Here is a 26,811-nt window from a genome sequence, read left to right as displayed (position 1 = left end):
GAACATCACAGCTGACGCTTCTCTTTTTTGGTTTCTATTTGCAGAAGGTCTCATTGGCCTCATACCCTATGAAGCATGCATTACCCTCATTTTACAGATGGGGAAGCTAAACTGGCTGCAAATCATTGAGGTACCAAGTTCTACCTAAGAGCTGAGCTCTTTTTAAAACATAGTGACTCCGAAGGCTGGGTTCCTTCTGTTTCTTGGCATGTAACCGAACTACTCATAGACACTAGGAATTGTCCTTGACAAATCTTTATTCAGGCTAAAATGCCACCATCTTCTTCATCCGATGAACCAGATGTGAGCTTAGGGACAATGAAGACATCGTCTCTGTCACACCTGCTGCCAGCATGAGTATACCCTATATGAGGACAGTCACGTGGAGTCCTTACCTGGGTCTCAGTTGATAGGAACCCCAACTGAGACAGGAACAGAGCCTCCAAACTGTTCGACACAACCTGTCATTAGACATGAGACTCTCAATGCTGGGACAATGCAGTAGGTGATTATGAAAGTCTCCTTTTGCTGTCCTGTATCTGGTTCAGGCTTCCGGCATGTGCTGTTTCCTCTGCTCAGATACGGCCTCATCATCATCTAGAACTCAGTTCACACCTCAGCACCTCAGAGAAACCTCTCTGGATGAACTTCCCCACCATTTAAAAAGTTATGTGTGTTGGGGTAGGGGCAGACAATTGTGTGGCAGAAGAAAATTTTGTGGAGTAGGTTCTCTCCTTCCTCCTTTCCATGGGTTTTAGGGACCCAACACAGGTCACCAGGCTCACATGACAAGTGTCTAACCATACTATCCCCGGTCCCTCTTAGAGTCTATTTTTACTCTACTTCACCCTGTTATCTCCCCACTCCTCCCCGCCCCCCAGAAGTTATTCCTATCTAAAGCTTTTCATCCGTGGTGGTTTCAGTGAGAAATGTCCCTGTAGACTCAGTCTGTGGACCTTTAGGAGGTGGGTTCTGCTGGTGGCTTTGAGAGTGTGTAGGCTTGCCCTACTTCCAGTTATTGCTTCCTGCTTCCTGCATGTGGATAAGGATAAGGATGTGAACTCCTGGCTTTTTGCCCCATCCACCTGCTGCCATGCCTCCTCTGTCATTACTGACGCCCTTTCTGGAACTAGGAGCCAAAAAAGATCCTTGTCCTGTAAATTGCCTCAGTCATGGTATTTTTATCACAGCAACGGAAAAGTAAGTAATGCAAGCACCGTGTTTACATGAATTCATGGAGTTTACATTTTAGTGGGAAAAGGTAGGTGACAATGCTTGTATGAAGAAAAATCAAAGGAAGACAAGGGACACCCAAGCAAAAGATCTGAGTAAAATGAGGGAATAGTTTATATGGAGACTTGCAGGAACAGACTAGCCAAGGGGGACAGCAAATGCAAAACATGATTATACTTTTGTGAAACAGCACAAAGTTATCCCAGTGGGTGAGGGAACAGAGATAGAGATGACATTGAGTTGGGTGGTTAAATTGCTCAGGGCTTTGGAGGCTGTGGTTAAGAACTAGCTTACAATTGGAATGAGATGGGTAATTGCCATAGGCTTTGAGCAGAGGAATAACATGGCCTGCTCTTCAAAGGACCATCCTGACTGCTAGAATTTGCTCCAGTGTGTGAAGTAAATATGGAAACTTCCAAAGGTGAATCATTTTCCTCCCTTAAAACCCAAGATTAAGTATAACTTGATAGGCAAGCAAGGATGTCAACCAGACTGTTGGGTATGTGAATCTGAAGTTCTGGGGTGTGTTCCAGGCTGGAGGTATGAATTTGTGAATCATCAGTGTATTTGTGTCCTTTAATGTTATAAATATGGGTATGCCCACTGAGGAGGGAATGTAGATAGAATGCTAGACACTGAGCCCTGGAGCATGCAAACACTTAGAGACCAGGAGAAAGAGGAAAACAACAAAGGAGGAGGAAAAGCAGCAATAAAGTACAGCCAAAGGCAAAGACATTCTAGGAAAGAAATCTGTCAACAGGGCCGGCTCTTGTTTGAATCTAAAATGTCCTCAATGAGCTGGCGTTTGGAACCTTGGTCCCCAGCTGGAGGCACTATTTTGGGAGGCTGTGGAAATGGAAGAGGTTGGGCAGAAGAAAGGCACAAGGGCAGGACTTTGAACGTTTATGGCTCAGACCTTGCCTCTGGCCTTGTACTCAGCTTCCTGTTTGGTGCGATGTGAGCGATGTGAGCGATGTGAGCATGTGAGCGAGCGCTGGTCTTCTGCCATATGTTTCTCCTGGCTGTGATGTTTTGCCCACCCACATGGGACCAAGCAACTATGGACTGAACCCTCTGAACCAGGAGCTAAATAAAACCTTTTATCTTTACATTGTTTCTGTCTGGTATTTAGGTCAGAAATTTAAAAGTAACCAGAAGTGTCTCAAGGCACAATGGGAGACTATAAATAGGAAAAAACCTAAATGGTAAGAATTTAAGTTAGGACCGGTTGGTATATCCTCCAACGAGTTAATTTAGGCTTAACTCCCAAGGGCTTTCTAACTAAGCTACCCATAAATGGATTAAGCTGCCTTAAAAAGTAGTAAGCAAGGTCCTGACTTTAATAAATCCTGGGGGATTGGTTGCTGGGTAGGTGAGATTTGCTGCCACAGGGCTCAGGCATCTGAAGGGAGTTGGACTAGACAACTCTTACATCACATCTGGGAAGGGAACTGAAAGGATTATTTGTTACACAGCAGGGGTTAAGCTGAGCCTAGAAAGTTCTCAGTGGTAAAATGAAAGAAGTCACACTCTGGAGAGAGGAAGCAGCATAAACAAAATTCTCAAGTTGACTGGTGTGTGTGTGTGTGTGTGTGTGTGTGTGTGTGTGTGTGTGTGTGTAGTTAGGCAGGGACTGCAGGGGTGGGGGTGGGGAATGTCTGTTGGGAATGAAGTATGAAGGATGAGGAGGGAGATTAGGATGGAAATGGACACAGGACCAGACAGAGGAGAGCTCCCACAGGGCCCAATAACACTTGCCAGCACTTGTCAAAGGAAGGAAATGAAACAGAAATAAAAGATGTGCTGACTTCTTGGTTACCCTGAGCCAGTTTTCTTCTGACAGCTTGGTCCAAGGTTTGTTGAGGGCAGGCATGCCCAGTGCTCTGTGTGCTGTCTGTCCCAATGGGAATCGGGAAGGTATGTAGTGGAGTTTCCTTAATCACTAACCACATGGTTAGCTCCTTGAGAGTGCCAGGGTCCTTTCCTGGGGTCTTGCTCTACTGGTTCACTGCAAGGATGAGGGCAGACAACTCTCCTGGTGGCTCAGTCTTTGGTAGAAGCAGCAGGTAATCGTTTATGAGATGCCACGATGGGTACCTCCCTTCATTAACAAGACTACTCCACAGACATGGCCCCTGGAATGCCCGGTGGACAGAACCCGGTGACCCTTCCTTTAGAGAACAATGAGGCCTGGGCCTTCTGAGAACTCCTATTGGTGGAGAGATATGAATTTCCTTTCCCCAGAGTGATAGGGTGCCAAGGCTGACATTTATGGATTCCCAAAAGCAGCACCTGAGACTCCCTGGCAGTAAGTGTACCATCTCTAATCCCTGCCCCTCACTTTGTGTTCTTGGGCATGGGGGACAAATAAGTAGGGAAAATATTTTTGCATGGGTGGAGGAGTGGTGGTCTCTTGGAGTGCTAAGCAATTAGATGATAATCTTTCCTGGAAACATAAGGACTCCTGGAAGGCTGACTTAGCTCTTACCATTTCTAGACCTAGTGTTACTAATCTGTAAATAGCTAAAATGATCCCTTAAGTAACTTGGAAGTCTAGTGTTGAGCAAGAGAATGAGGAGGGTGGGAAGGAATTGAAAGAGTAATGGTGATGAGGTCAAGGAGGGAAATGAGGAACAGTGCAGACCTTACATGAGCACATCAGATTTCTTTCTCACTGCCCTAGTGTGGATCTCCTTGTGCATTGGATTCCTGGGGCTGTGTTCCTCGCTGATAGGCAGTTGCATTATCTTTCTGCACTGGAAGAAGAACTTGCAGAGAGAAGAACATGCCCAGCAGTGGGTGGAAGTGATGAGAGCTGCCATGTTCACCTACAGCCCACTATTGTACTGGATAAACAAGCGGCGTCACCATGGCTTGAATGCAGCCATTAACACCGGCCCTCCCCCTGCTCTCACCAAGACTGAAGATCAGAATCCAGATTCTTTGTGGGAGCTGGATATCTCTGAAGGTGGGAACTATGCTGTGCAAGACAGCAGTCCCAGAGGTGAAGCCTCCGGTCCCTTGCACCATGTTCTGGTGGGCCCAAAGCAGCCCCTGTCTTCAACAATGCCACAGCCTCGGACTGACTCCCCGCACCCACTTCCCATTTTTGAGGAGGTGCCCTTTGCCCTGTCCCTCTGCAACCTACCTCCCATGCTGAGCCACTCTGTCTCCTACCCTTTGGCCAACTGCCCTGAAAAGAATGTCCATTTCTGTTCCCTCCCCATACTGGCCCATGGAACAAACTGCTTAAATGCCAAGCCCTTTGCTTCAGAACTGTAGTCTCCTCTCATTGAGGGTGGGAGCTGTAGGTATCAAAGGCTCCTTTTGGTAGAAAACAGAGATAACCTCAAGGAGTGGTATTGACAAGGAGGTTAGAGCCATTTGGACATCACATCATGAAAGATTTAAAGAAAAAAAAAGTCCAAGTCTCTCCTCTGTCTCATTTGTTCCTAGAAGAGCAATGTCTTTAGCATGTGGTTATAGCACTTTAATCAATCTGGCCATGGGTTTCACCGATGCATGATCTGGGAACTGCAGGTTAGTTATTTGGGAGGCACTGAACCAATAATCGTGGATTCAAACCCAAACGAGTACCAGGCTCTGAGCTAGGCCTCCAGACACTACTGTTCAGCAGGATGTGAATCACAGCTGCCATAAGAGGACAGCTGTTGAGGGCTATGGTGGCCCACACTGCCTATGTCATAGGTCTAATAAATGACGCTACAGAATAGCCAGACTGTTATTTGCCATGTATTGATTCTTAGCTGGCTTTGTCCCGTTAGAGATGCGGACTCGGGTTCACATGCCTGTGCCTTCGTTGTTGCACAGCTAGCTGTCCTCCAGTTCACATTTTCCTGGCATCTAACTTTCTGGTATTTCTACCATACCCCATGGTGTATTACTTGGTCATGTCTTGTTAGAACAGCTTGGTTAGAAGCATTAGTGTGTGGGGTTGTCATTAACTTGACTGGCAGACTGGTTAGTCAGAGCATCTTCTAGAATTACAACTAGTTAGTATCTTTTCTCTCTTCTTTTCTTTCAAGATGGGGGCTCACTGTACTCCAGGCTGGCTTGGAATTTGTGTATGTTAGGCTACTCTTAAACTTCTGATCCTCCTGCCTCAGTCTTCTGAGTGCTGAATTTCAGGTTTGTATCCCTATATTTGGCTTTATTGTTTATATCTTTAAATTCTTCCCTAATTTTATGTGTATAGATGTTTTGCCTTCATGTATGTCTGTGTTGTGGAAGCCAGAAGAGGGCATTAGATTCCCTGGAACGGGAGTTATAGAGAATTGTGAATCTTTATGTGGGTGTTGGAAATTGAATCTGGATCCTCTGGCAAAGTAACCAGTGCTCTTAATCACTGAGTTATCTTTCTAGCACCGTTAAATCTTTCTTCCTCAAAAATTAAGATCCATTACATGGGGATGTTAGTATCTCCTGAAAAACAGTCCTTAAAGGACTGACAAAGACTAATACTACCGATTTAGTCCAGTTTTAAGATTAGAAGGAGTGGCTCAGCCATAGAATAGGAATTTCTTTTCATCTCCTGGACCCCTTAGCCCCCGCTGGGAATTGAACACAGCATTTGTTCAATGCCTAGCAAGTGCTCTACCATTTATATATTATTCCCAGACCTTTCACTAGGTAAATGAGCCAAACATGTTTGTAAATGGTATAAGCTTTATGTATAAACTTTCCTGAGATTTTGTGTATGTATGGTAAGGAAGAGACATGGGGATGCCCAGAAACTTGGTAAATACATAGAAAAACCCTCATCTGGTCCATAAAAACTCTCTCTAGCAATGGATTTTTAAGCTCTTTTCTACCCCCACAAGTCAATAGAATTTTTTTTTTTTAAAGACCATGCTCTTTAAATAGAATCTGAAAATATAAAACAGTCCTTAAGTGGAGGTTCTAATGGACATCAGAGCAGCCTCATTCCTCACCCTTACCTTGCTCCCTCTCATCCTGGATATGCCTAAAGCCTGAGCCCTACAGCCCTCACTACTCAAGTCAAACACTGAAATTCTTCTATGTCCTTTTTGAAAACCGAAACCAAACCAAACCAAACCAAACCAAAACCAAAACAAACAAACAAACAAAAAACAACGAATTTCATTGCTCATTAGTGGTTACATTACTTAAAATAAATTTCCCATTCATGACAACCATTAACTGCATTTAAGTCCTCAGGGAGGGGTGGGGCTTCATGAGCTCCTTCCTGGCCCATGACTGGATGTTGTCAGGCTGTCTTTCTTGTGCAGGTAATCACAACTATAATGGGTCTGAGAGTGTAACAGCTTCGTCATGCTCAGCATCAGTGTTCTACACCACCCCACTCCTTCCTCCAGCTCCTCTATTCTGTCCTCCCCTTCTTCTGCGATGAGCCCTGAACATGGAGGGGCTATCTAAAGGTCTCATTTATGGATGAACATTCAACCCTTACTTGAGTGGTTATGAGTCTCTGTAGTATGGCCTCTAACCTTCCCAACCACAGGCTTTTGATTGAGCTTATGATGCTAGATCATGAATTCCCTGCTATGGAGCGGGCCTCAATTCCAAACAGAAAATAGCTGGTTAGTCCTGTAATAGAGTTGCTACTATTGTACCAGTGGGCATATCTTGCCTGGCTGGCCAGTAGTATTGAACACAGGGTCCACAGCTGACTGTTGATGACTTTTTTCCTCTAGCAGCCTGGGGAGCACCTTCATGCATTATGAAGGCTATCCATCTGGAAGGAAGCCTCCTGCCCAGTTCCCAGTTTCTGTGAACAAAGTGTGTGGTGACTTCAGCAAAGGAGTATTACATGCAGGTCTTAACAAAGCGGTCTGCCAGGCAACCAACAGCATAGAGACAGTTCTTGAGGGTTTTTGTTTTGTTTCTTTTGCTTTTTGGTTACCTTCAGGAGCCTTCTTGATAAAACATTGTTTTCCTAAGTCAGATTCTTGAATACTGTTTGGTGACACTAACAGCCTTTGATTTCAAGAGGACGTAGCACGCAGTCCATAAAAATAGGGACTAAAGCAAGTTTCCCCCTTTAGTAACCAGGGGAAGCAGGGAAGATTTCAGTCAGACACAGTGAGAGAAAGGAAATATTTTATTCAGATAAGTTAAAGTAGCTATATTATAGGAAATCAATACAGCTCAAATGAAGTCATGGAAACCTCAAATCTACTCCCTAAACAGAACCAAAATTGCTTATACATTACCAAAATAGCTCCATTAATATAAAGTAGATTTACATTTCTTAATATGAGAAAAACAACAAGGTAGGTTAGGTTCATATAACAAACAATACACGCTCTTTCAAGTCTCAGGAATACCCATATGTATTCTGGCTTGACTGTGAGAGAAGGGACCACATCTAGATGGTTGGTAAGCAAGCCAATGAGGTGTGTAGCAAACAAAAGCTGTCACTAAAAACAACTCAATAGGCCATTATGAGTGTGAGCCTGTCACAGTCAAAATCTTCAACTGTGACACTGGGACCAGAGAGGGGGGCTGATAGGGCTGTGTCCAGAAACAACAAAGAGAAAAGTGCAATGGAAGGGGAAGGAGCTGGTAGTGAAATACGATTGTCCACTCTCCTTAGCTCTTTTGCACTCGACTCATTCTAAGTGCAAGCACTGTTCTGCTCCTTAAATGCCACCGAAGTCATCTTTAAGCTAGGTACTTTTTTTTTTTTTTTTTTTGAGACAAGATTTCACTATGTAGCCCAGACTGGACGAGAACTCATTATTTTCCTGCATCAGCTTCCCAAGGGCTGGATTAGAAGCATGTGCTACCATGACTAGCTTGAGGAAGGTTATTCAGTATATATTATGCTACATGGCTCATAGCCATAAAGCAAAGGGCCAAGGAGAAGTGCTTTAAGAAACCAAGGTGGGAAGCACTAGAGAGCTGCTGACTGACAAGGCCAAAGGATTTAAACCCAAAGCCATCCAGTTCTTCTCAGGGGTGGTCTGTGGCTGGTGAAGCTTGACTAGCACAAGGCACTGGATGCACAAGTTAAGACAATGTACAAATGAAACCCCAATCTGCACGGAGTGACAGGCTTTTGCGGCTCCTCAGCCATCAGACTGTCTAATTTTTAGCAAAAGAGGATAATACCTACCTCTGCCCAGGAGATCTGGTAATGCCTCAGGCAGGATGAGAAGAGGGTTACAGGTCAGAGGACACTTATGGATACCTATGGGCAAGTTGGTAGGAGAGGGGAGGGGACAACACATGGCTCAGGGGCGATGCTGGCAGACAAGCTTGAAGGGGAAAGAACAGAAGAAAGACCAAGAAATAAACCCTGCTTCCCCACTGAAAAGCATATACCACAAAGAGTTAAGGTGTCATGAAAGTATCTGCCTACAAATAAAAACTTGAAACTAAAAAGGACAAGCTACATTACCCTCAGTATATTTCATATAAATCAGTTCTCAAAAAAAAAAAAAAAAAAAAAAAAAACCTTCCAGGTACAGACATAATATTTACGGTACAATATATACAAATATAGCAGAATAATTCAATTTATTGCTAGAATTTTATTTGGTTGTTACAAAATCTGTATGGGTTTATATCTATATATTAAAAAGAGGGGGAGTACAGGAGGCAGCCAGAAGAACCAGAGTTACTTTCAAGTTACCTAAAGTGCCAGGATAATGTTGAAGTGTATTTTCAACCTTTCCAAGAAAGTGACAGCATAGATGGGCAAGGCAAACATTAAGGCAAAAAATTTAAAGAGGGAGAAACGTGAGATAAGAAGACACGTGCAGAGGGAAACTTTATCTTGCCTTCACTGAGTTTTAATATGTCTAGGGAAAAAAGAGGCCAACACCAAGCTGAACGTCATGTAAAGGCAATAAGATACAAAACAAACCAGGTTTAAGGGCACTGTACGACTATCTACAGCTGACAGGACAACTTGAAGAAAATTAAACAGGAATGATCTGTACTAAAGAGGCCTGCATCACAGCTCCTCCAGTGTTCCCTGACTGGCTCGGCGAAGTGAGGTTCTGTGGGGTCTTCATGCTGCCCAGGGACGCCTAAGAACACTGTAAGTGTTCTCAACATAAGTGACGTTGGTGATTTCCTTCTAGTCAGACCTTTCATGACTTGCCCACAAAGAGCATAAAGAGACAAGCACTGTAATTGCTTTCTAGGTCTAGAAAAACTGCCACCATCACTGGACAGCCCTGCTCTAAGCTTGCCTGCTCACTGTGGCATCCTCTGGACAGAAAACCTATAGCTACTTTTGAGTAGACAACTGTGTGGAAAGAATATGATTTCACATGTCATTTGACCACATTTTGTCTTTGGCCTCCTGCCAAGAAATAAAACCAAGAAAGTTCATGGTTAGTCCAGAGGTAAAATCCCAAAGGATAATGTTTCCCGAGTCAAAACTCAGAGCTTTTTTCGAATGTTCTGGACAACTAATTTGACAAAGTGACCAAGGACATGAGCCTTCTCATGATGCCAAAGGTAGGCAGTCATGACTTTAAGGTAGTCCCCAGTGGGTGGGTAGAGAAGACAATCTAGTTTGCTTGAGGGGAAAACATAATTCCCCACTGAATAACTTTAATGCTCATAAACATTGAAGAAAGATAATTAAAAGTGAGGGAAATCATAAGGAGACTTCTCTGGTTTTTATGTTAGGAATAGGAGCAATGACCCCAAATCTGACTTTCCTGAGTCTGGAGCTGGCACCCTCTGCACAGCATCCACTCCCTGATCTGATGCCCCAGCTCTCAGGCCAAACAAACGCTATGGTCTTAAGGGTTGCCTTAAAGAGATGCAGACAGTTTCAGCTACCACCCAGAGCAGACTGTCAATTACTTACAAGTCACTTGTTATCCTGTCCAAAGTCATTCTCTTGACTTTCTACACAATATGCACAATCTTTCATTTTATATATTTACAAACAGAAAAGACTCATCTTTCAAAGAAAAGACATTCTGAGGTTCTATAAAGTGCAGCTAATTTAAGGCAAATTCATATGAAATATAAACAGTGACTTATTAACTCTATGTACATACTTTCCAGCTTCAAAAGATAAGTTCTCTTCCCTTCAAAACAGGAGAGACATAGAGGGCTTTATTATTTTTCTCCTGGCAACTTTTAAGTTACAAGATCTTACTGGCTTCAGGAAATCATAGATTTCCAAACAACATCATATTATAAGTAATTTTTTTTTAAAAAAATAACTTTTTCCCCCCCCAGATAGCATTTTTCAAACAAGTTAAAAGGTGGCAATGTGTCTGCTACAGTTTTGTGAAGGGCTGGAGGGTTGATGGGTTAAGTCAAAAGTTTTTCTTTTCTTTTCTTTTTTTCTTTTTTTTTTTTTTTTTTTAAGATAAGTAGATTTTAGGTAGTGCAGAGTACACATCCTTTTCAAAATATGCCTGACAATATTAGATACCTAATGCTACTCTTAGCTCTCGGAAGGAGTATCTCCCATCGCCATTGGAATCAAAGGCTCTCAAGCTCTCTGGTGTTGGCATGGCAGAACCTAGGGAATTCCAGATTTCCTGGTAGGTCAGCATCCCATCCATATCTTGACCAGCCTTGTGGAATAAATCCTGAAGATCTGTGTAAACAGGAATTAAAAAAAAGACATTTAGATGGTGTGGTGTCTACTATCTTTAATCTCGGCATTTGGGGCTGGATGGGTAGAGGTAGGTAGATCTCTCTAGATTTGAGAATAGCCTATACAGTAAGTTCTAGGCCAGCCAAGGCTACATGGTGAGACCTTGTCATCATGTAAACAAACCTCTTCCTTGCAAAACAAAACTCTCCCAAAACTTTGCTTCAAAAAATGTTATCTTTAGCCCCTTTTTAGCCTCTAAAGGGTACCCACCTCCAATACCTAGCAATCAGTTTCCTTCCTCTTCTCCCCTACCCACCCCAGTACTAGTTGAGATTTTGACTCTAAAAGATAACATTTAAGATCTCATTAAATCAGAATGACCAGGCTGGGAAGATGGCTCAGAAGTTAAAGTGCATACCCTCATACAAGAGTTGAGAACCAGGGTTTGGATCCCCACATTACATGCAAGTACTATGAAGGCATGATGGTCTTTCTTTAATCCAGCCTCAGAAAGTGGTGACAGGGGACAGAACAAGCTTGCTATTGACACTGGCTCTACTGGCCAGCTCTGGGTTTGACCAAAAGCCTTTGTCTCAGTGAGGCAGGAATAGCAATGGGGATGATTTCTGACATCAAACTGGAACCTCTGAAAATATGTGCACACACCTATGTGTACAAGACCACACATGTGTAAACACGCACACACTCATACATAGCACCTACATATGTAAACATGTACTTAGACATTCACAACATACACATACACGCATGCACACATAGACATGAAAAAAATGAGAAAGAGTAATTTTGATCCTTTAAGAATGAGAGGAATACTACATGGCATAGCTTCTTAAACTATGAGCTGCAAACCCACAGGGGTTACGTACCTGAATGTGGGGGTCATGAAAAGTTTGGCAACAATAAGACTCCTTAACATTTAGTGATCAAATGTTAAATAAAAGTCATATGCTTAACAAGTCTGAGGTGTTTCCGGGAGTGTTAGCCTGCACTACCCAATTGCACTGACACATAACACGTACACCTTACAGTGCATATGTCTTCATGTAACTACCAAATACTGCCTGGAGCACTCTGCTTTGGATTTGAGACAATTGTAGGCTGTGAACTACAGTGTTTTTATTGTATATATCAAGCTTGCTCTTCTTATAGAAACATAATGGTTTGTAGAAAACAAAGACTTTTAATGTTTTCTTGCCACTATTCTTTAGCATCAAATCAGTACATCTTTTGATTGTATTGTGTTAGAATGTTTGATTTTTTAAAATTGCTATTTGTGTTGCTGACTTGAGTTTCCAATTTCTGAAATGGTCCTAAAGATACTTTTGCTATACTGTACTACATATTTATGTGAGGTGCCATTCTAAGTACTGCTGATTATAAAATACAAAGATCAACCAACTTTAAAAAACACTGAAGTGTATCAAACATCGTTGGCTACAAATTTTCATATTACCTAGTACGGCTCTTTCTACTATGTAATGTTGCCTTTCTGGATCCAGAAATTAAGTAACTCAAGAATCAGGGATTTGGAAGGGAGATAAACACAAAAAGAGGGAGTAGTTAAAATAAGGACATCTGAACAAGTCAAAAGGAATCATACTATTAACTATTTACCTAAACAAACAAAAAAAAACCCAACCCTCTAATATACATAAGTCGGTGTATAAATATACAGATATCATTTAAGTGAATTTTTCTCATCTGGGTTGATAATGCTCTCTCCAAGATCCAAAGAAATCCTCTTTTTGTTGGTCATCTCCCCCAAACATAGCTATTGCTATTGCCCTGGCTGCTCAGAAGATAGTCCCTATTGCTGAAGACACCATGGATTTCAGACACAGAGTCCAGAGGCCCCTGAGCTGGAACTGACCTGAAAGCCTCTACCCTAAGCACTAGCTTTTTTGGGATCAGAAGGTGTCAATCAAGGTTCCAAAGGAGGGAAGCATCCAAGAGTGCTGCCCTGCTATGATGCCTATGAAACACAATCAAGACCGGCATGGCACAGTAACCCTAGAAGTGCAGGAGTGGCATGCATACCTTGGCCAGTAACTGTTAGCTCTCTAATTGGATTTAAGACCCACTTAAAATAAGAGGGAAATTATGCCTAGTACTGGAAATGTAACCAATTATCCAGGCCTAGTGAAGTTATGGATCTTGGAGAACCTACAACCAGCATAAATCCTAAAAACACTCTGAAAAATTTGTCCTTATGGACACAGATAAGGGTAGTAGAAATGTCCTTTATCAAGGAACGTTTTCTTTGCAACAAACAGAAACCATTACAGAAAACCAGAAGTAGTCAAAATGCAGAGTTGTGGATCCCAGTCCCAAATGGGTGCATCTATAACACAGCTTCTGCATCTGAGGCTCAGGGAACAGTGCAGAAGGCAGGGTGGAATGATTGCAAGAGCCAGAGAATCAAGGAGTTTGCTTTGAGACTTTGTCTCTCAGGAATGTCAGAAGATACACCCATGAAGTCTCACAGGTAAGACTGACTAAATATGAATAGAACAAGGATAACAACAACAGACATGTTGAAGTGGAGGGGGAAAATCCATGAGGCTTCAACCCTACACAAAGAACTATAGGCAACTATGGAATGCAGAGAGTAGGAGAAGTAGCTTCTCCCAGGGAAGAGTGCACCAATTGGTTATCTAATACCAAATGTTCAGCCCTGAAAAACATATGTATGAATAACATTATATAGATTGGGCATAGATGCAACAACAGTTAATGAAAAAAGAGGCCATGAAGTTGAAAGAAAGCAAGGAGGGGGAGATGGGAGGGTTTGGAGGGAGGAAAGGGAAGGCGGAGTTGATGTAATTATAATATAACCTCAAAAATAAGAGAAATTAAAAAAGGACAGACTCAAGATCACAAATTACTTTATGACCACTAGGACAGCCACCATCAAGAAGTATGTAGGGAAAGTGGATTGAATCCTTATACATGGCTAATGAGAGTTTAAAATGGTAGACACATGCTGAACAATGGTTTGGCAGTTCAGGAATTATATGACTTAGCAATTTTATTCCTAGGCATTGAGTCAAGAGAAAAACATGTTTCTGTGAAAATCTATGCACTCATGTTCACAGCAGCATTATTAATTGCACAAAAGTAGAAACAACCTAGTTATACGGATGGATGAACCAAATATGAGTGAGTATACCATACAGCGAACTACTGCTCAGTCACAGAAAGGGAGCACTGCTTCATGCCACAATATGAAAAGAGCAATATGACAAAAGAGCACACACAAGGCCACATACTGTATGATTCCATTCCTACAAAGGACACATCCCAAATACATAAATTCAGAGACAGTGGTTGCCAGGAACCAGAATGGGGAAACTGGGGAGCAATTTAAATTTTTCTCCTACTTGTTTACTGTGTGTATGTGTGAAAATGCACATGTGTACATATCAAAGCACATGTGGAGATCAGAGGACAAACTTGGAGAAGTGGGTTTCTTCTTGCATCGTGTGGATCCACTCAGGTTGTCAGGCTTGATTGATGCCAAGCCCCAAGGCGTCTGGCAAGCCTCAGGAGGAACTGTTAACTGAGTATGAAGCATAGCCTTGAGAATGTACTAAGGCCTACACAAGTATACACTTTAAAAGGGTGACATGGAATATGAATTACACCTCAATTAAAAAAAAAAAAAAACCATAGGACCCTGTTTGCCTCTGTGTATTTATCTTTCGGTGGTTAATGGCACTAGTTAATCTGAATTAAAAAATTAACTAAGATTATTTCAGAAGTGGGACTAGAAAGTTTCCAACAAAAGCCTTTAACATTTAAAGAGGATCTGAGCCAGTTGTATGGTATATACCTGTAACCCAGAGTTCAAGACAAGCCTTAGGTATACAGAGTACTGAGGTCAATTTGGGATATATGGGACACTGTCTAGGAACGAACAAACAAACAAACAAGCAAACAAACAAGCAACCCCCCCAAAAAGTTCAAACAAACACAAGCCCATCAACCTACAAACAAACAAACAAACAAACAAACAAACAAACAAAACGGAAAGGGGTTTAGAGAGATGGCTCAGTGGTGAGGAGTGTACTATACTTCCAGAGGACCAGATTCAGTTCCCAGAATCCGTGATGGGTGGCTCACAACTGCTCCAGCTCCAAGGATACAATGACTCTCCTTCCTCTCCAGAAAACAGGGGAGGGGAAAAGAAGAGAATTTAAGCCTTAATTAATTGAAGCATGCAAGCAACTCATTTGTTCAGTTGCACACTCATGTCTCCAGGCTCTGAGATGCAGGCTAGGAAATGAACAGGACTGAGACTTTATTCACGGAAGCTAAACTTTGTTTCTCCCCAGAAAATTTTAACAGAGTAGCATACACTAAACAGGAGAAATCAAAACAAATCATCACACGTACAGGAAGCTTGTACTCCTATGTACAAAGGCATCTAAGCCAAAGGGAAGAGCCTATGGACATGTGATCAGAACTGGGTGATTTTTCAATCAAAAGAACACCAGGAGGCCTCAACATCACAATGAAGGATAGAAGACATTACTGGGCACAAAGCAACCATCATTTGATGAAATATAGCTTTTCTATGGGTATTTATTTTACTCATTGTCAGGATCCCAGAGGGCCCTGAAAACAGTCAACTTAGACTTATTTTGCTAATCTCACAGAATTGTCTTGGCCTTTTCTGTCCTCTGTATTAGACACCATATCCTCAAGGAAAGAAAGACTTTCTTTGGAGACATGATCTCACTATATATACCACATGCTGCCCTCAATTTCTTTATCTTTGTGCCTCAGCCTCCCAAGTGCTGGGATTAGAGGCATGAGCCACTGTGCCTGGTTGAGACTGTATCTTATAAGTGTATTCCTATTCTTTGAGCAAAGACCTTAAAAAACTCTGAAAGACAGCATGGAAGCTTCGGAGTCAGTTTCAGTTTGAATTCTTCTCAACCAATTATCTGCTGTTCAGACTTAGGCAGTTTTCTGTAGCTGGACCAATAATGTTGAATGTAAATTATGTGTGTGATATGTTTCTGTGTGTTTGCAGGCATGTGGAGGCTACAGGACAACTTCAGTTAAAAATTAATTACTATTACATTGTATATGTATGCATGAACTTCAAAGAATTAGCTCTCTTCTTTCACCTTAGTTGGTTCTGGGAATTGAACTTAGGTCACCAGGCTGTAAGTGCTGTTACACTGAACCATCTTTCTGGCCCTGTTGACCTTTTTGCTTTTGAGAAAGTGCTTCTTGCTATCTTGGAATTTAGCAAATAGGTTAAGATGGTTGGACGTTGAGTAGGATCCATCTGTCTTCATATCCCCGGGCGTGGAATTATAAGACTGTATGCCATCACACCTGGGTTTTTTTGTTTTGTTTTTTGCATGTGTTCTGGGGATTGAACTCAAGTCTACCATCTAAGCCATCTCTCTAGTCCATTAGATAGTCTTTGTTTTTAAACAAGAAAACATCAAAAAGTTATAACAGTTACAATGTTGAACACATCCATCATTAACCTTACCTTTGATGCTAGAAATCCCTGGTAAGGAGATAGGTTTTAGCTGGGTCTCCATTTGGTCTCCACGAAAGTATGAAAATTTTGACAATGTTGACGGATTTGATGTGAAGTTCTGTACTTGCTCTGTAGCAAACACATACACCTTTATTACAATCAATTGTCACACCAAATTAAATTAGTATTGAAAGTTACCTTTTAGGACAACAGCATAAATATTTAACTTAAGAGAAGTAGCTGAGAGTTAAAGAAGCCCAGTAAATATGAAGTTAAAGGTGTGGACTGAGGGATGTTTGTGGACAACTAAGGAGGAATCAGTATTACATTAAGGTTTGAAACAGAACCCTTACACAGTTTGAGTAGCCCTAATCTTAAGTGCCCTAAATCAAAAGATTTCACATGTAACTTCATGTGGTGGGTCATAATCAAATAAAGGTGACTTAAAAATACCAAATAAAATTAACACCAGGCCACATGGATAATGTATATATGAAACATGAGAGAAGTTTTGTATTTAGACTTGAATACCAACTCAAAGATAACCTGCAAATATTCAAAAAACTGAAAGAACTTCAAATTGACAATACTTTGGGCCCCACATGTTTTGGATAAAGAATACTCAAGTTATAGTACAGATGTCATCATTTATGTTTAGATGCTAAGGCTTTAGTTGGGTAAGTCGTCTTTTGACTTCTTGGGAAGTAGGCTGCTAAGTCTGGTCTGGGGGTATGAGCCACCAGCCATGATACCGTAAGAATGCTATCATAAGATAATGTTAGGGGAAGGCCTTCAACGTAGTTCTGTTTCTCTCAGGAGAGAATCTCAGGGAAGCTATCCTATATCTCCAGAGCTGAAGAATGCTTGAGGCAGGGAGGTCAAAGACAATACTATCTAGGACATTGTTCTAGCCTTATAAAGTCTAAATAGTAGATGTTAATTAATGTATCTAATAATATTGATTAAGTGTGTCCTTACTTAGAGCCAAGTGGCCTGAAAATTGAATAATTCCACCATTACATGTTAATGACTTTCAGGAGGACTAATATTTATTTTTAAGTAAATTTTATGCACTCACAGAAACAGAACATTTAGGAATGGTTTAATATAAGCTATGACAGTAACATTTTTGCCAATAATTGGATGCAGACAGCATGGAGAAGTCTATTTCCAGCTAAACATTACCCATTCTCCCCTTAATAGACTAGAGTGCAAATCAAGTACAAAATGGGCTTTTGCTAAATGAAAGTGAAGTGCATCGGCCATCTCGGTGCGCTCAGGCATCACTCACTCAGTCTCATCAGAGCTGGCCACCCCATCCCTACTCCCTGTGTGGGAGGCAGGCTGCCCAAGCCTGCGTGAAATATTCCAAAGCCAGCTTGCTGCTCACCTTCCTCTGCAGTCTCTGGAGGCCTGTTGCTTTCAGGTTTGTTTGTAAGAGCACTGATCAGCTGCAGTTTTTCTCGAAGCTTAGATACCTGAGAATTTGAATTATCTTCTTTCTGCCCAAAACAGAGATCAGATAGGTTTAAGGTAGAAGTGACACCTAACTGGAAACTGCTGCATTCCCATTCCCACAACACATTTTACATGTAGAGACTGACCTTTACCAGGGCCCCTCTAAGGTCACTGAAAGGATGGACAAATACTAGGGCTGTCTTTGGGGCAGTGTTGATGAGTGTGTAGCTGGATTTAAGGCTAGACCATTAAAGGGACATTACATTCTCCATGATCTGTTTCACCGTGAACATTCCACTGATAGACGAAAGCATGCATGTGTCAGCAGTAAAGAAAATGTGCCCTTACTCAGGTGCCTGTGTCACACCTGCTTCCTAGATGATGGGAGACACTGTTTTCTGGAGCTATTTAATACTAACTAAAAAAACTGCCTCAGATATCATCTTTGTGACCATGTCATCTGAAGCAAAACTTTAAAAAAAAGAAGGCAGAGGAACTCAGTCAAACCACAAGTATTCCCTTTCCACCCCAACATCCCTACTGTAATGATTCAACTGGTGGCAGAAACTGTCAAGAGACACAAAATAGGAGTTGCAGTATTTTTAATTCAAACTGTTAATTGAGTTTAACAACTTCCCTATCCCACTCCACTGCTTTTTTCCAGTTTAATCTAGTATGACATATAGAAAATAGATTTAATTGTAAAGAGAGAAGCCCGATTTTCCTGTATCTGTTTATTGTATGAAAAGGCCTGGTCCTGAGTTTAGGAGTACCACTGCATCTCATTTCTCAAACCCAGTAAGTTTACACATCCCTTTCCTATCTTTACTCCTACCCTAACAGCTACTGTACATTGGATATTTAGTTTATTTAGAAAGATCCAACATGGACATGTGAATGAAATCAAATGCTTATTGCCAGGAGAAAACTAATCTGGCTGGGATGTTATGATGGGATAACATGAAGAGACTGATGGCCTGGCATGAAGTTATAAAACATAAGGGATGTGGCACTGTGTTATGACCTGACTGTTAAAATGTGAATTACTGTTGAAACCACTACTACTTTCTAATAGTAACCATCTGTTATTTTTCTTTTTTAATTTTACTTTTGTGTGTGTGTATGTGTGTGTGTGTTCAACATTTAAATCTGGTTCTTAGAACTTGCTTGCTATTTTCCGAGGTTTGAAAAATGCTCAGAAGTAGTTAAAAAAAAAAAAAATCAATAAAAGCCCAGCTTATAATGCATCAAAATCTTAAATATACGTGACTTTATCCAGATAGCTGCTAAGAATGAAAAAGTAAAGCTAGAAAGCTGTAGATCAAAAGCTTCTACAATATGGTTTCAGCCAAGGCCACCTTCTATGAACGTCACGTCCTCTGAACGCAAACACTGTGTGCACCTCAGATGACGCTGTAGTCACTCTCTCACCTCTTCCTGGCTTTCCCTTTATCTCAGCAGGACTTAACTTAAAAAGAACTATGAAAGCCTTGAGAATGCAATCTAAATGCGAAACGAGTTTTAAGCTGAACACCATTTTTGATTATGCCCCTGCCCCCTACTGTTAGTTTAGATATCTGTGCTAATTAATTTCGGTCAACTAGACACAAACTAGAGTTACCTGGGGAGAAGGAACCTTAGCTGAGAAACTGCCTCCATTACAATGGTCTGTGGACATGTATATGGGGCATTCTCTTAATTGTTAATTGATATAGGAGAAAGAGTCCAGCCCACTGAGGGTGGTGAAATCCTAGGCAGGTGGGCCTGAGTTGTATAAGAAAAGAAGCTGAGCAAGCCAGAGGAAACAATTCAGTAAGTGGCATTCCTCCATATAAAAGATCAAAGTGCTCCTCTTAGACAGACAGCATGGAGATGCTGATGCATTTATTACTTTACAGAAGCTTCCTGTTTATCTTTATGCTCTGGGCCTTTACAGTAGCAGCTCTGTTGTTAACCAAAGACTCTCTCTTTTCAGAGTAGAAGCCCTATTGCCCATCTTAGAGAGTAAAGAAAACAGAGGGAAAGGTTAAGGAGAAACATTAAAATTTAAATGACATGAAATACTTTTTTAAAATACTTTTGTGTGTTTTACATAATGTGTTCATAGTGTGTGTGTATGTGTGTGTGTGTGTGTGTGTGTGTGCTTGCATGTGTGTATGTATGCGTGTGTGCATCCGTGCATGCGTACGTGCGTCTGTGTGTAGGCAGAGGCTGACAATCATCAATCATTCTTCACCTTTTTCTTTTTAAGACAGGGTCTCTCACTGAACCTAGAGCTTGCCATTTTGACTAGGCTGACTGGCCAATGAGCTATAGGAATCTTTCTGTTTACTCCCAGAACTAATAGGTTTCAGATCCAGGCCACTATGCTGGGGATCTGAACACAAGTCTTCAAGTGTGTGGCAGGCACTTCACCAACTGAGCCATCTCCAACCCTGACACTTAATACTTCTTAAACAAATTGGTCAAATTTATTGAAAGGATCTGAACACTAAACACAAATGGCAAAGGAGTGGGAGGGACAGAGAGTGGAGATGGGCACAAGGAGACAGAGTGTAAATAGAGGCTTCTAAATGTTTTAGTCACACACTTTAAAACTGAAGTATGAAAGGCGACAGAACTTCTACCCAGATCCAGGCTCAGTCTAATGCTACTGGAAGAAATAGGACAGATGGATACTATTACCAATTATCTTTGCTGGATAAAATAAGAAGGGGACGGCAGAGACAGCAAGGGGTTTGGGGTGCTAAGTTTTCACAATAAGCCTTGAAAACCCTTCAAGGCACATTATTCATCAAATCATTCAACGTTCTCAGCTCCTACTTAGCTTAGCTGAGTTCAAAAGGGCTTTAAAAACTAGGGCTCCTTTAATCTTCACAGCTTTGTAGTAAATTACACACTCTTGTAAAGCAGGAGGGCCAGGCAGAGGGGGACAGGTCTTTCTACCCTACCTTTCAAAGCCATATTTAGGCAGCTCAAGCATTCCTTACCATGTGCCAGGCCTCGATTTTATGTGTGGGTTAGCTTCTAGCTTTTATTTGAATTTACAGTGTAGTTTCCTCAATTTGGTTTCCATCAAAAAATGTACCATGTCTTTGCTCTATTGAGCCTTTAAAAGTGAGACCTGTCACTGTTAACGAAATGATCCACATGAATCCCAGCAAGATGCACAGATGAAATGTGGTTAAAAACAAAGAGACTCTGTTCATGAGATCATGAAAACCAGTGACCCTCAGAGTCAGTAAGCATGTGCCACCACCACCCCCTGGCCCAACTCCATCTTTTTAAAAATGTTTTTATTAGAAAATATTAGTTATATATCATGATGGGTTTTATTATATTTTTATCCATATACATATTTATCATAATCACCCCATTACTCCTTCTGTGTTTCTCTCACTTCTTGCTAATCTCCTCCTTCCTATCGATATAGAACCTCCCTTCTCCTATTATATTCTGTGTGACCCTATTGGTTTCATTAGGATTTGTTTATAGAAGTAACCTCATCTGTTTTAGATGGTTTTCCTAACATTATATGCAAAAGGTTTCCTCTAATACACAGACAGGAGCAGGATGAATCTGAAAGCCAAGTTCAGGGTTAAAAAAATGGTACAAGATTGTTATATCTTCTACTTTTACCACTTCTAATACTTTAAGTGGGGTGGGGGGGAGGAGACCAAAGACCAAAAGACCTCCTTTGGAAAAAACATGTCCAAGTTTCCCTAAATGATAGACCACTGGCAACATTGTAAGAGACTTGTCATTCCTGCCAACAAGTTGTAGTGAGCTGGCATGTTTAAGGCAACCCTTTCAAACACACATACCTTGTGCATTTCACAGAGCTGTTATATGGATTTAAGCAGGAGTAAGGTAAGCACAGCTACTGTTCACATGAGGAGGGGGAATTACATCTATGTACAGACAACACACATCAACACACAGCATGCCACAGCAGATCTGAAAAGACTTACCATGCTGGAGGTCAGGTTTGCTCTGTTTTCTGCCTTGCTCAGTGCAGCTACATCACTTTCTATCAGGCCGAGTCTCTGTGTCAGGTTACTGAGTGTCTCATTCATCCCCTCAAATTTAAGATCACTCTGTCTCTGGTATCCCACTATAGTACTGTTGACCTCCTCTAGGGAGTTGTGAAGGTACAGGATATCCTAGAGTGGAAACAAATGAGTTGTAGCATCCACCTAAATACTGCAACTAGACAAGTAGGATAGGAGCAATGCAGCAACCATTATTGTGTCAACAAGGTAAGGTACTTTTCCTGGAGGTGATCCCCAACTGCCTAGATCTGCTTTGCTGTTCCCTCTCTAAACTGGTCCCAATTTGCCTTCTCTTGGATTGTTTGGCTTCATCTAGACAGGAGGGTAAAGAAGAGAACTGTCTGCAAGCTCCCACTCTGAGCCCTCAAAGCGGTCAGTTTGGGAATTAATTTCCCATTGTTTACCTCACTTGTTGACAGGAGAGCACATTCGGTTATTAACTGAAGTCCCATTAACTTAATTGGTCAGAACAAAACTACCTTAGGAACAATACCAATTACTGAATTGGCTCGTGTAACAAAAGCACAGCAAGTAGTGCATTATTTAGTACAAGATTCAATTATTTTTATTGACATCTTCTAGTACTGATTGCTACTTAAAAAGGAATAATGACTACAGGTTTTTAAGGGCATTAAATTCAGGACAGAAATTCTTCTTAGAGAAGATTTCCTTTATTCTCTTTAATGTGATCTGAACCTAGCACTCCTCCTCTCCTCCCCTCCTGCCCTTTGTCTTTAGACTTCAGAAAACACCAAATTTCAAGGATACGTTTCTCAGCATTCTTAGAGGTTTCTGTGGCTCAAAACAGCCATCACTTTGGATTTTGCATCCATCTTTCATTTGCCCAGATTGCTATTTGCCATAGAGTTTCAGGGTAATCTGATCATTCTATGTCTTTCAAAACGTGAAAAGGAATTTACTTCACTGGTTGACGTATGAGGAAGAAAGCAAAGTACCACAGAAGAGACAGGGTTCCCAAATGCCAATATACACCCTTTCTACTCAGACAGGAGGGTGATGTATGAGGTACCTACTGGGGAACGCTGCTTTTTTTTTTTTAATTTTAAAAACAGTCTTTTCTCATTTTACATACCAACCCCAGTTCCCACTCCCTCTCCTCCTCCCCCCCACCCCTATTCTCTCCTCAGAGAGAGTAAGGCTTCCCATGTATATTAAGTTCACATTCCTCAGACTACTTCTATAGCCCATCATAGTCCCAACCAAAAAGTACCTGCTTTGAACTTTCACTGTTGGTTTTATTATCAAGCTCTGACGTCATTGATGTCATGATTTTGTTGCTTCTATTGGTCTCCTTTAAGAAATGTTAACACAAATGAAAGTTAGTACATAAGCAACAACTAACTACTAGGTTACTTAACCATCTCAGATGGTCCTGGAACACTCTTGCCTCAACAGGAGGTAGCCATGGATTAATCTACAGGAGTCTCCCAAAACTTATGAACCATCTGAATGGTGTCAAGGCTATCATGGAATTTTAAAGGTACCCAGAGCGAAGCAGAGGCTGGATAGCAGCACCCAGGTTACCCCAGGAATCTGAGCTCTTCCTAGTATGCGTCTTTTTCTCAATGGAATGAATTCTTTAGAAATTCCTCTCTCCCCTCCCTCATTACCTGAGCTGCAGGGAAACTGCATAATCAAGGGCACAGCCAGTGAGCATGCACATGATTGGCCTCCCCTTAATATATGCTGATATCTACATCAGAAGTTGACTCTTCCCTTTCTTCCCCACTGCTCTGGTCTCTCTGTGCAACACTTAAATATAATACGCTTAGACACATTTTCATCCTTTCCTGGGAAAAACTATATAGCTGATTCCTTTGAAGCCCACAGCTAAGGTTTAGTACAGTGTGCTAGTAGGAAGATTACTATCGGTAGTCATGGAAGGTTAAAAGATGCCAATTCGATTATAAGAGTGCAACTGGCAAAACAGTTCTCCTTAAAATCTGAAATCCTAGACATTTATCAACCTTATTTTCATACAAATTGAAGGTAAAATTAAAAAGAAAAAGATATAACACTTGTGGTTTTAGGAAGCAGAAGATATTCAGTTAGGAAAAGTATTTTAGAAGATGGCTCATTACTTGAGAGCATGCACAATATAAAGAAATTGGTAAGTTATATCTTTATTACTATAGGGTACAGAGGTCCTCAATGGAAGATGGAATTAGAAGCGAGGTATCTGGACACCTATGTTGAAACTTTTCCTTTTAGGTTAGCCCCACTAAACATCAAACAATGGCTCACTAAATAACAGCAAGTACTAGTTCAAATGAAACACCCTCCTTTCTGGAACTCTCTGATGCAACTCAGGTTCCTTGGTACAAACTGAAGTCAACTTGTTTCTCCATCAGAATAGCAAGGGTTGTGCCGTCCTTTTCTCTACCTTCATAAATCCTCCAGGGAGCTGTTACAAAGCAGTTATTGCCAGGATGACTGTGGAGAGCTTGTATATGCAGCTTCAGTAGGAGACTAAGATGTCTAAAAATTGCAAGGCTTTGCTTCCATCTCAGCTATTTGTTGTTACACTACAAATCATCCTCAAATTTTGGGGTTGAAACAACAAAAATGTTTTATTTATCACTATTCTGTGGGTTTACTGAGTTCAATTGAGGGGGTGATGGAGGATCAATTCCACATGGTCTAGTGTGAGATGATACATATGGCTACATTCCACTGACACCTGGTGGGAGCTGGAACATCTAGATGACTTTTCTTCTTCTAGATCATCTCTTCTGCTGGTCTCTCAGCAACCAGGTATAAAAACCCTGCTCAAATCCCTGATGCTCAGAAGAGTGAGAAACAATAACTTGGAGTGGTTTGCATTGCAGCAAAAAATGAGACAATTTGCTACTTCCCTGTCCCTTTTTCTGATACCTGCTGATCTTCTTTTCCTATCCTACCTGTTCCATCTTCGGTAAATGTGTTATGAGCATCTCTAAGACCATGTTTTTTTTTTGTTGTTGTTGTTTGTTTGCTTTTAAAGACTTATTTATTATATATACAGTGTTCTGTCTGCATGTATCCCAGCACTCCAGAAGAGGGCGCCAGATCTCATTACAGATGGTTGTGAGTCATCATGTGGTTGCTGGGAATTGAACTCAGGACTTCTGGCAGAGTAGCCAGTGCCAGTGCTCTTAACCCCTGGGCCATCTCTCCAGCCCCCAATACCATGTTTATAAAAGCCTTCAATACTATCTACCTCAATGGTTTGACTTACATTGCTATTGCTTGTCAGACTTTTTCTGGAATCATGACTGATACAGGAAATGGTGACCAGGTGCATACTGCCTTTCTGTAGTGTTTACAGATCTTACCATATTGCTTTGCAGTAATTCCAAGGTTTTCTTGTGTTCATCCATAGTTTTCTGTATTGCCTCCACAGCAAGATGGACACTGTTTAAAGTATTGCCAATGGAAGCTACACTCTGAAAAGAAACAATGTAGGAACATCAGTTTCCCCTTTTAAGAGCTTTACTAATTATAACTGATATTCAATACACACACATATTCAAAATGAATAAATAATAAATCTGTGAAACCATTTCCATAAAAAAAGCAACAGCATTACTCCTACCCCAATTTCTTCATGCCTCTCTATAACTTCCCAAGACAACCATTTATTCACTTTCTGTCACTTGGTATCAGTTTGTATTTTCTAGAAGTTAACATAAAGGGAACTAATGAGTACATACTTTCTAAAATCTTTTTTTAATATGTCTTCTTTTACTAAGTGCAACTGGGATTCAGTTATATCTAACCTGCTTAGCATGTTACATGCCATTGTATGGTTTTATCAACTTGTTTATTCACCAGTTAATGGACATTCAGGTTATTTTCAGCATCTGACTATTACAAATAAAGCTGCTCTAAATATTCATGTGGAAGCCCACATGTGGACTTGTGCCCTCATATCCCTTCATACTTTCTCATTATCACAATACGTACATGAACAGCTGACCATATGGCAGATCTATGCTTAACTTCTTAAAAAAACTTGCAAGCTATCTTCTAAAATGGTTGTGCCATTTTACAGTGCCATTAATGGTATTTAAGAGGGCTCCTACTCCTCCATAATCCACAAATGCAGGTGCTGTTAATTTAAAAAAAAAAAATGCCCATGCTAATGGTAGTGTTGTGATATGCTGTGATTTAATTTAGACTAAAGCACTCACTAAGTATAGGTCAATATTCTATAATTATTTCAACTATATTCAAGCTATGAATTCCATGTAACTTATAGCAAAAATATAAACATTCATTCTATGAATAGTTTTCCATACATATAAAAAAAATCAAGGTATTTTTTCAATTAAGGAAAACCATAACCTTTCCTAAATAAAATCTATTTTCCAAAAAAAAAAAAATTATTTATGAGAGTTATATTCTGAAAATAAAAAGAATGAATCTGGGACTCACAGATAATATGCCTACCCCTAAACTAAGTGTGCTGTAGACGGCTAGAGTCAATGCTGTTGAGTATCAACAGTTAGGAGTATTAAGTGATGACTTTTGAGCAAAACTGGATGGGTATGATTTTTAGCTCTAGGAAACCCAGCTGGCAGTAGACTTTTGTCGGCAATGAGTATAGTTAGGCAACTACTTACTTTGCTCTTAGTAGTCCTAAAGAACCCAAACATACAGAGGGAATGATTCAGAAGTCATCTTTAAAAAACTAAGAAACTAGGCATATTTGTATGAGTATATGTGTGGGTATGTTCATGTGAATGGAAGTGCCTGTGGAGACCAAAAGGTGTCATTTGCATCCCCTGAAGCTAGAGTTATAGGAACCAAACCCTGGACCTTGGCAAGAGCAGTATGTGCTCTTAACCAATGGTCCATGTCTTCACCTTCATTACTTTAAAAAAAAAATACCTAAAAGAATATTATTATTTGGTAGGGTTTTATCCTTTTATTAAGACATACTGACTAAAAATTAGCGTGTG

The 26,811-nt window shown here is 40.9% G+C and overlaps 2 protein-coding genes across 2 annotated transcripts in view; one reads left to right on the top strand and one right to left on the bottom strand.

Annotated features, from left to right (window-relative positions):
• The first annotated feature begins 3,497 nt into the window (after positions 1–3,497).
• On the top strand, positions 3,498–4,661 carry Tex38 (testis expressed 38). The gene is made up of 2 exons (XM_051188299.1): positions 3,498–3,541; positions 3,917–4,661. The coding sequence occupies exons 1-2, from the start codon at positions 3,505–3,507 to the stop codon at positions 4,513–4,515; spliced, it is 636 nt and encodes a 211-aa protein (XP_051044256.1). The 5' UTR covers positions 3,498–3,504; the 3' UTR covers positions 4,516–4,661.
• A 4,090-nt stretch (positions 4,662–8,751) lies between these two features.
• Efcab14 (EF-hand calcium binding domain 14) overlaps positions 8,752–26,811 on the bottom strand; it is a 35,858-nt gene continuing 17,798 nt past the window's right edge. The window contains exons 5-10 of the mRNA XM_051188489.1: positions 25,183–25,293; positions 23,079–23,159; positions 21,767–21,958; positions 17,728–17,839; positions 16,347–16,466; positions 8,752–10,813 (exon numbers count right to left, since the gene is read on the bottom strand). Coding sequence (XP_051044446.1) covers positions 10,638–10,813; positions 16,347–16,466; positions 17,728–17,839; positions 21,767–21,958; positions 23,079–23,159; positions 25,183–25,293 — 792 coding nt within the window. The 3' untranslated portion in view covers positions 8,752–10,637. The remainder of the gene's footprint in view (positions 10,814–16,346; positions 16,467–17,727; positions 17,840–21,766; positions 21,959–23,078; positions 23,160–25,182; positions 25,294–26,811) is intronic.

The sequence above is a fragment of the Phodopus roborovskii genome, unplaced genomic scaffold (genome assembly GCF_943737965.1).
Source record: "Phodopus roborovskii unplaced genomic scaffold, PHOROB, whole genome shotgun sequence".
Taxonomy (NCBI): domain Eukaryota; kingdom Metazoa; phylum Chordata; class Mammalia; order Rodentia; family Cricetidae; genus Phodopus; species Phodopus roborovskii.
Note: the sequence above shows the minus strand (reverse complement) of the source record. Positions and strands in the feature narration are given on the sequence as shown.

Bases quoted from the DNA above. Each gene is read 5' to 3' on its own strand.
- Tex38 (XM_051188299.1), top strand. From the start codon at position 3,505: ATGGATTCCCAAAAGCAGCACCTGAGACTCCCTGGCA. The intron at 3,542-3,916 runs GTAAGTGTACCA...TCACTGCCCTAG, and splicing joins GCACCTGAGACTCCCTGGCA to TGTGGATCTCCTTGTGCATT.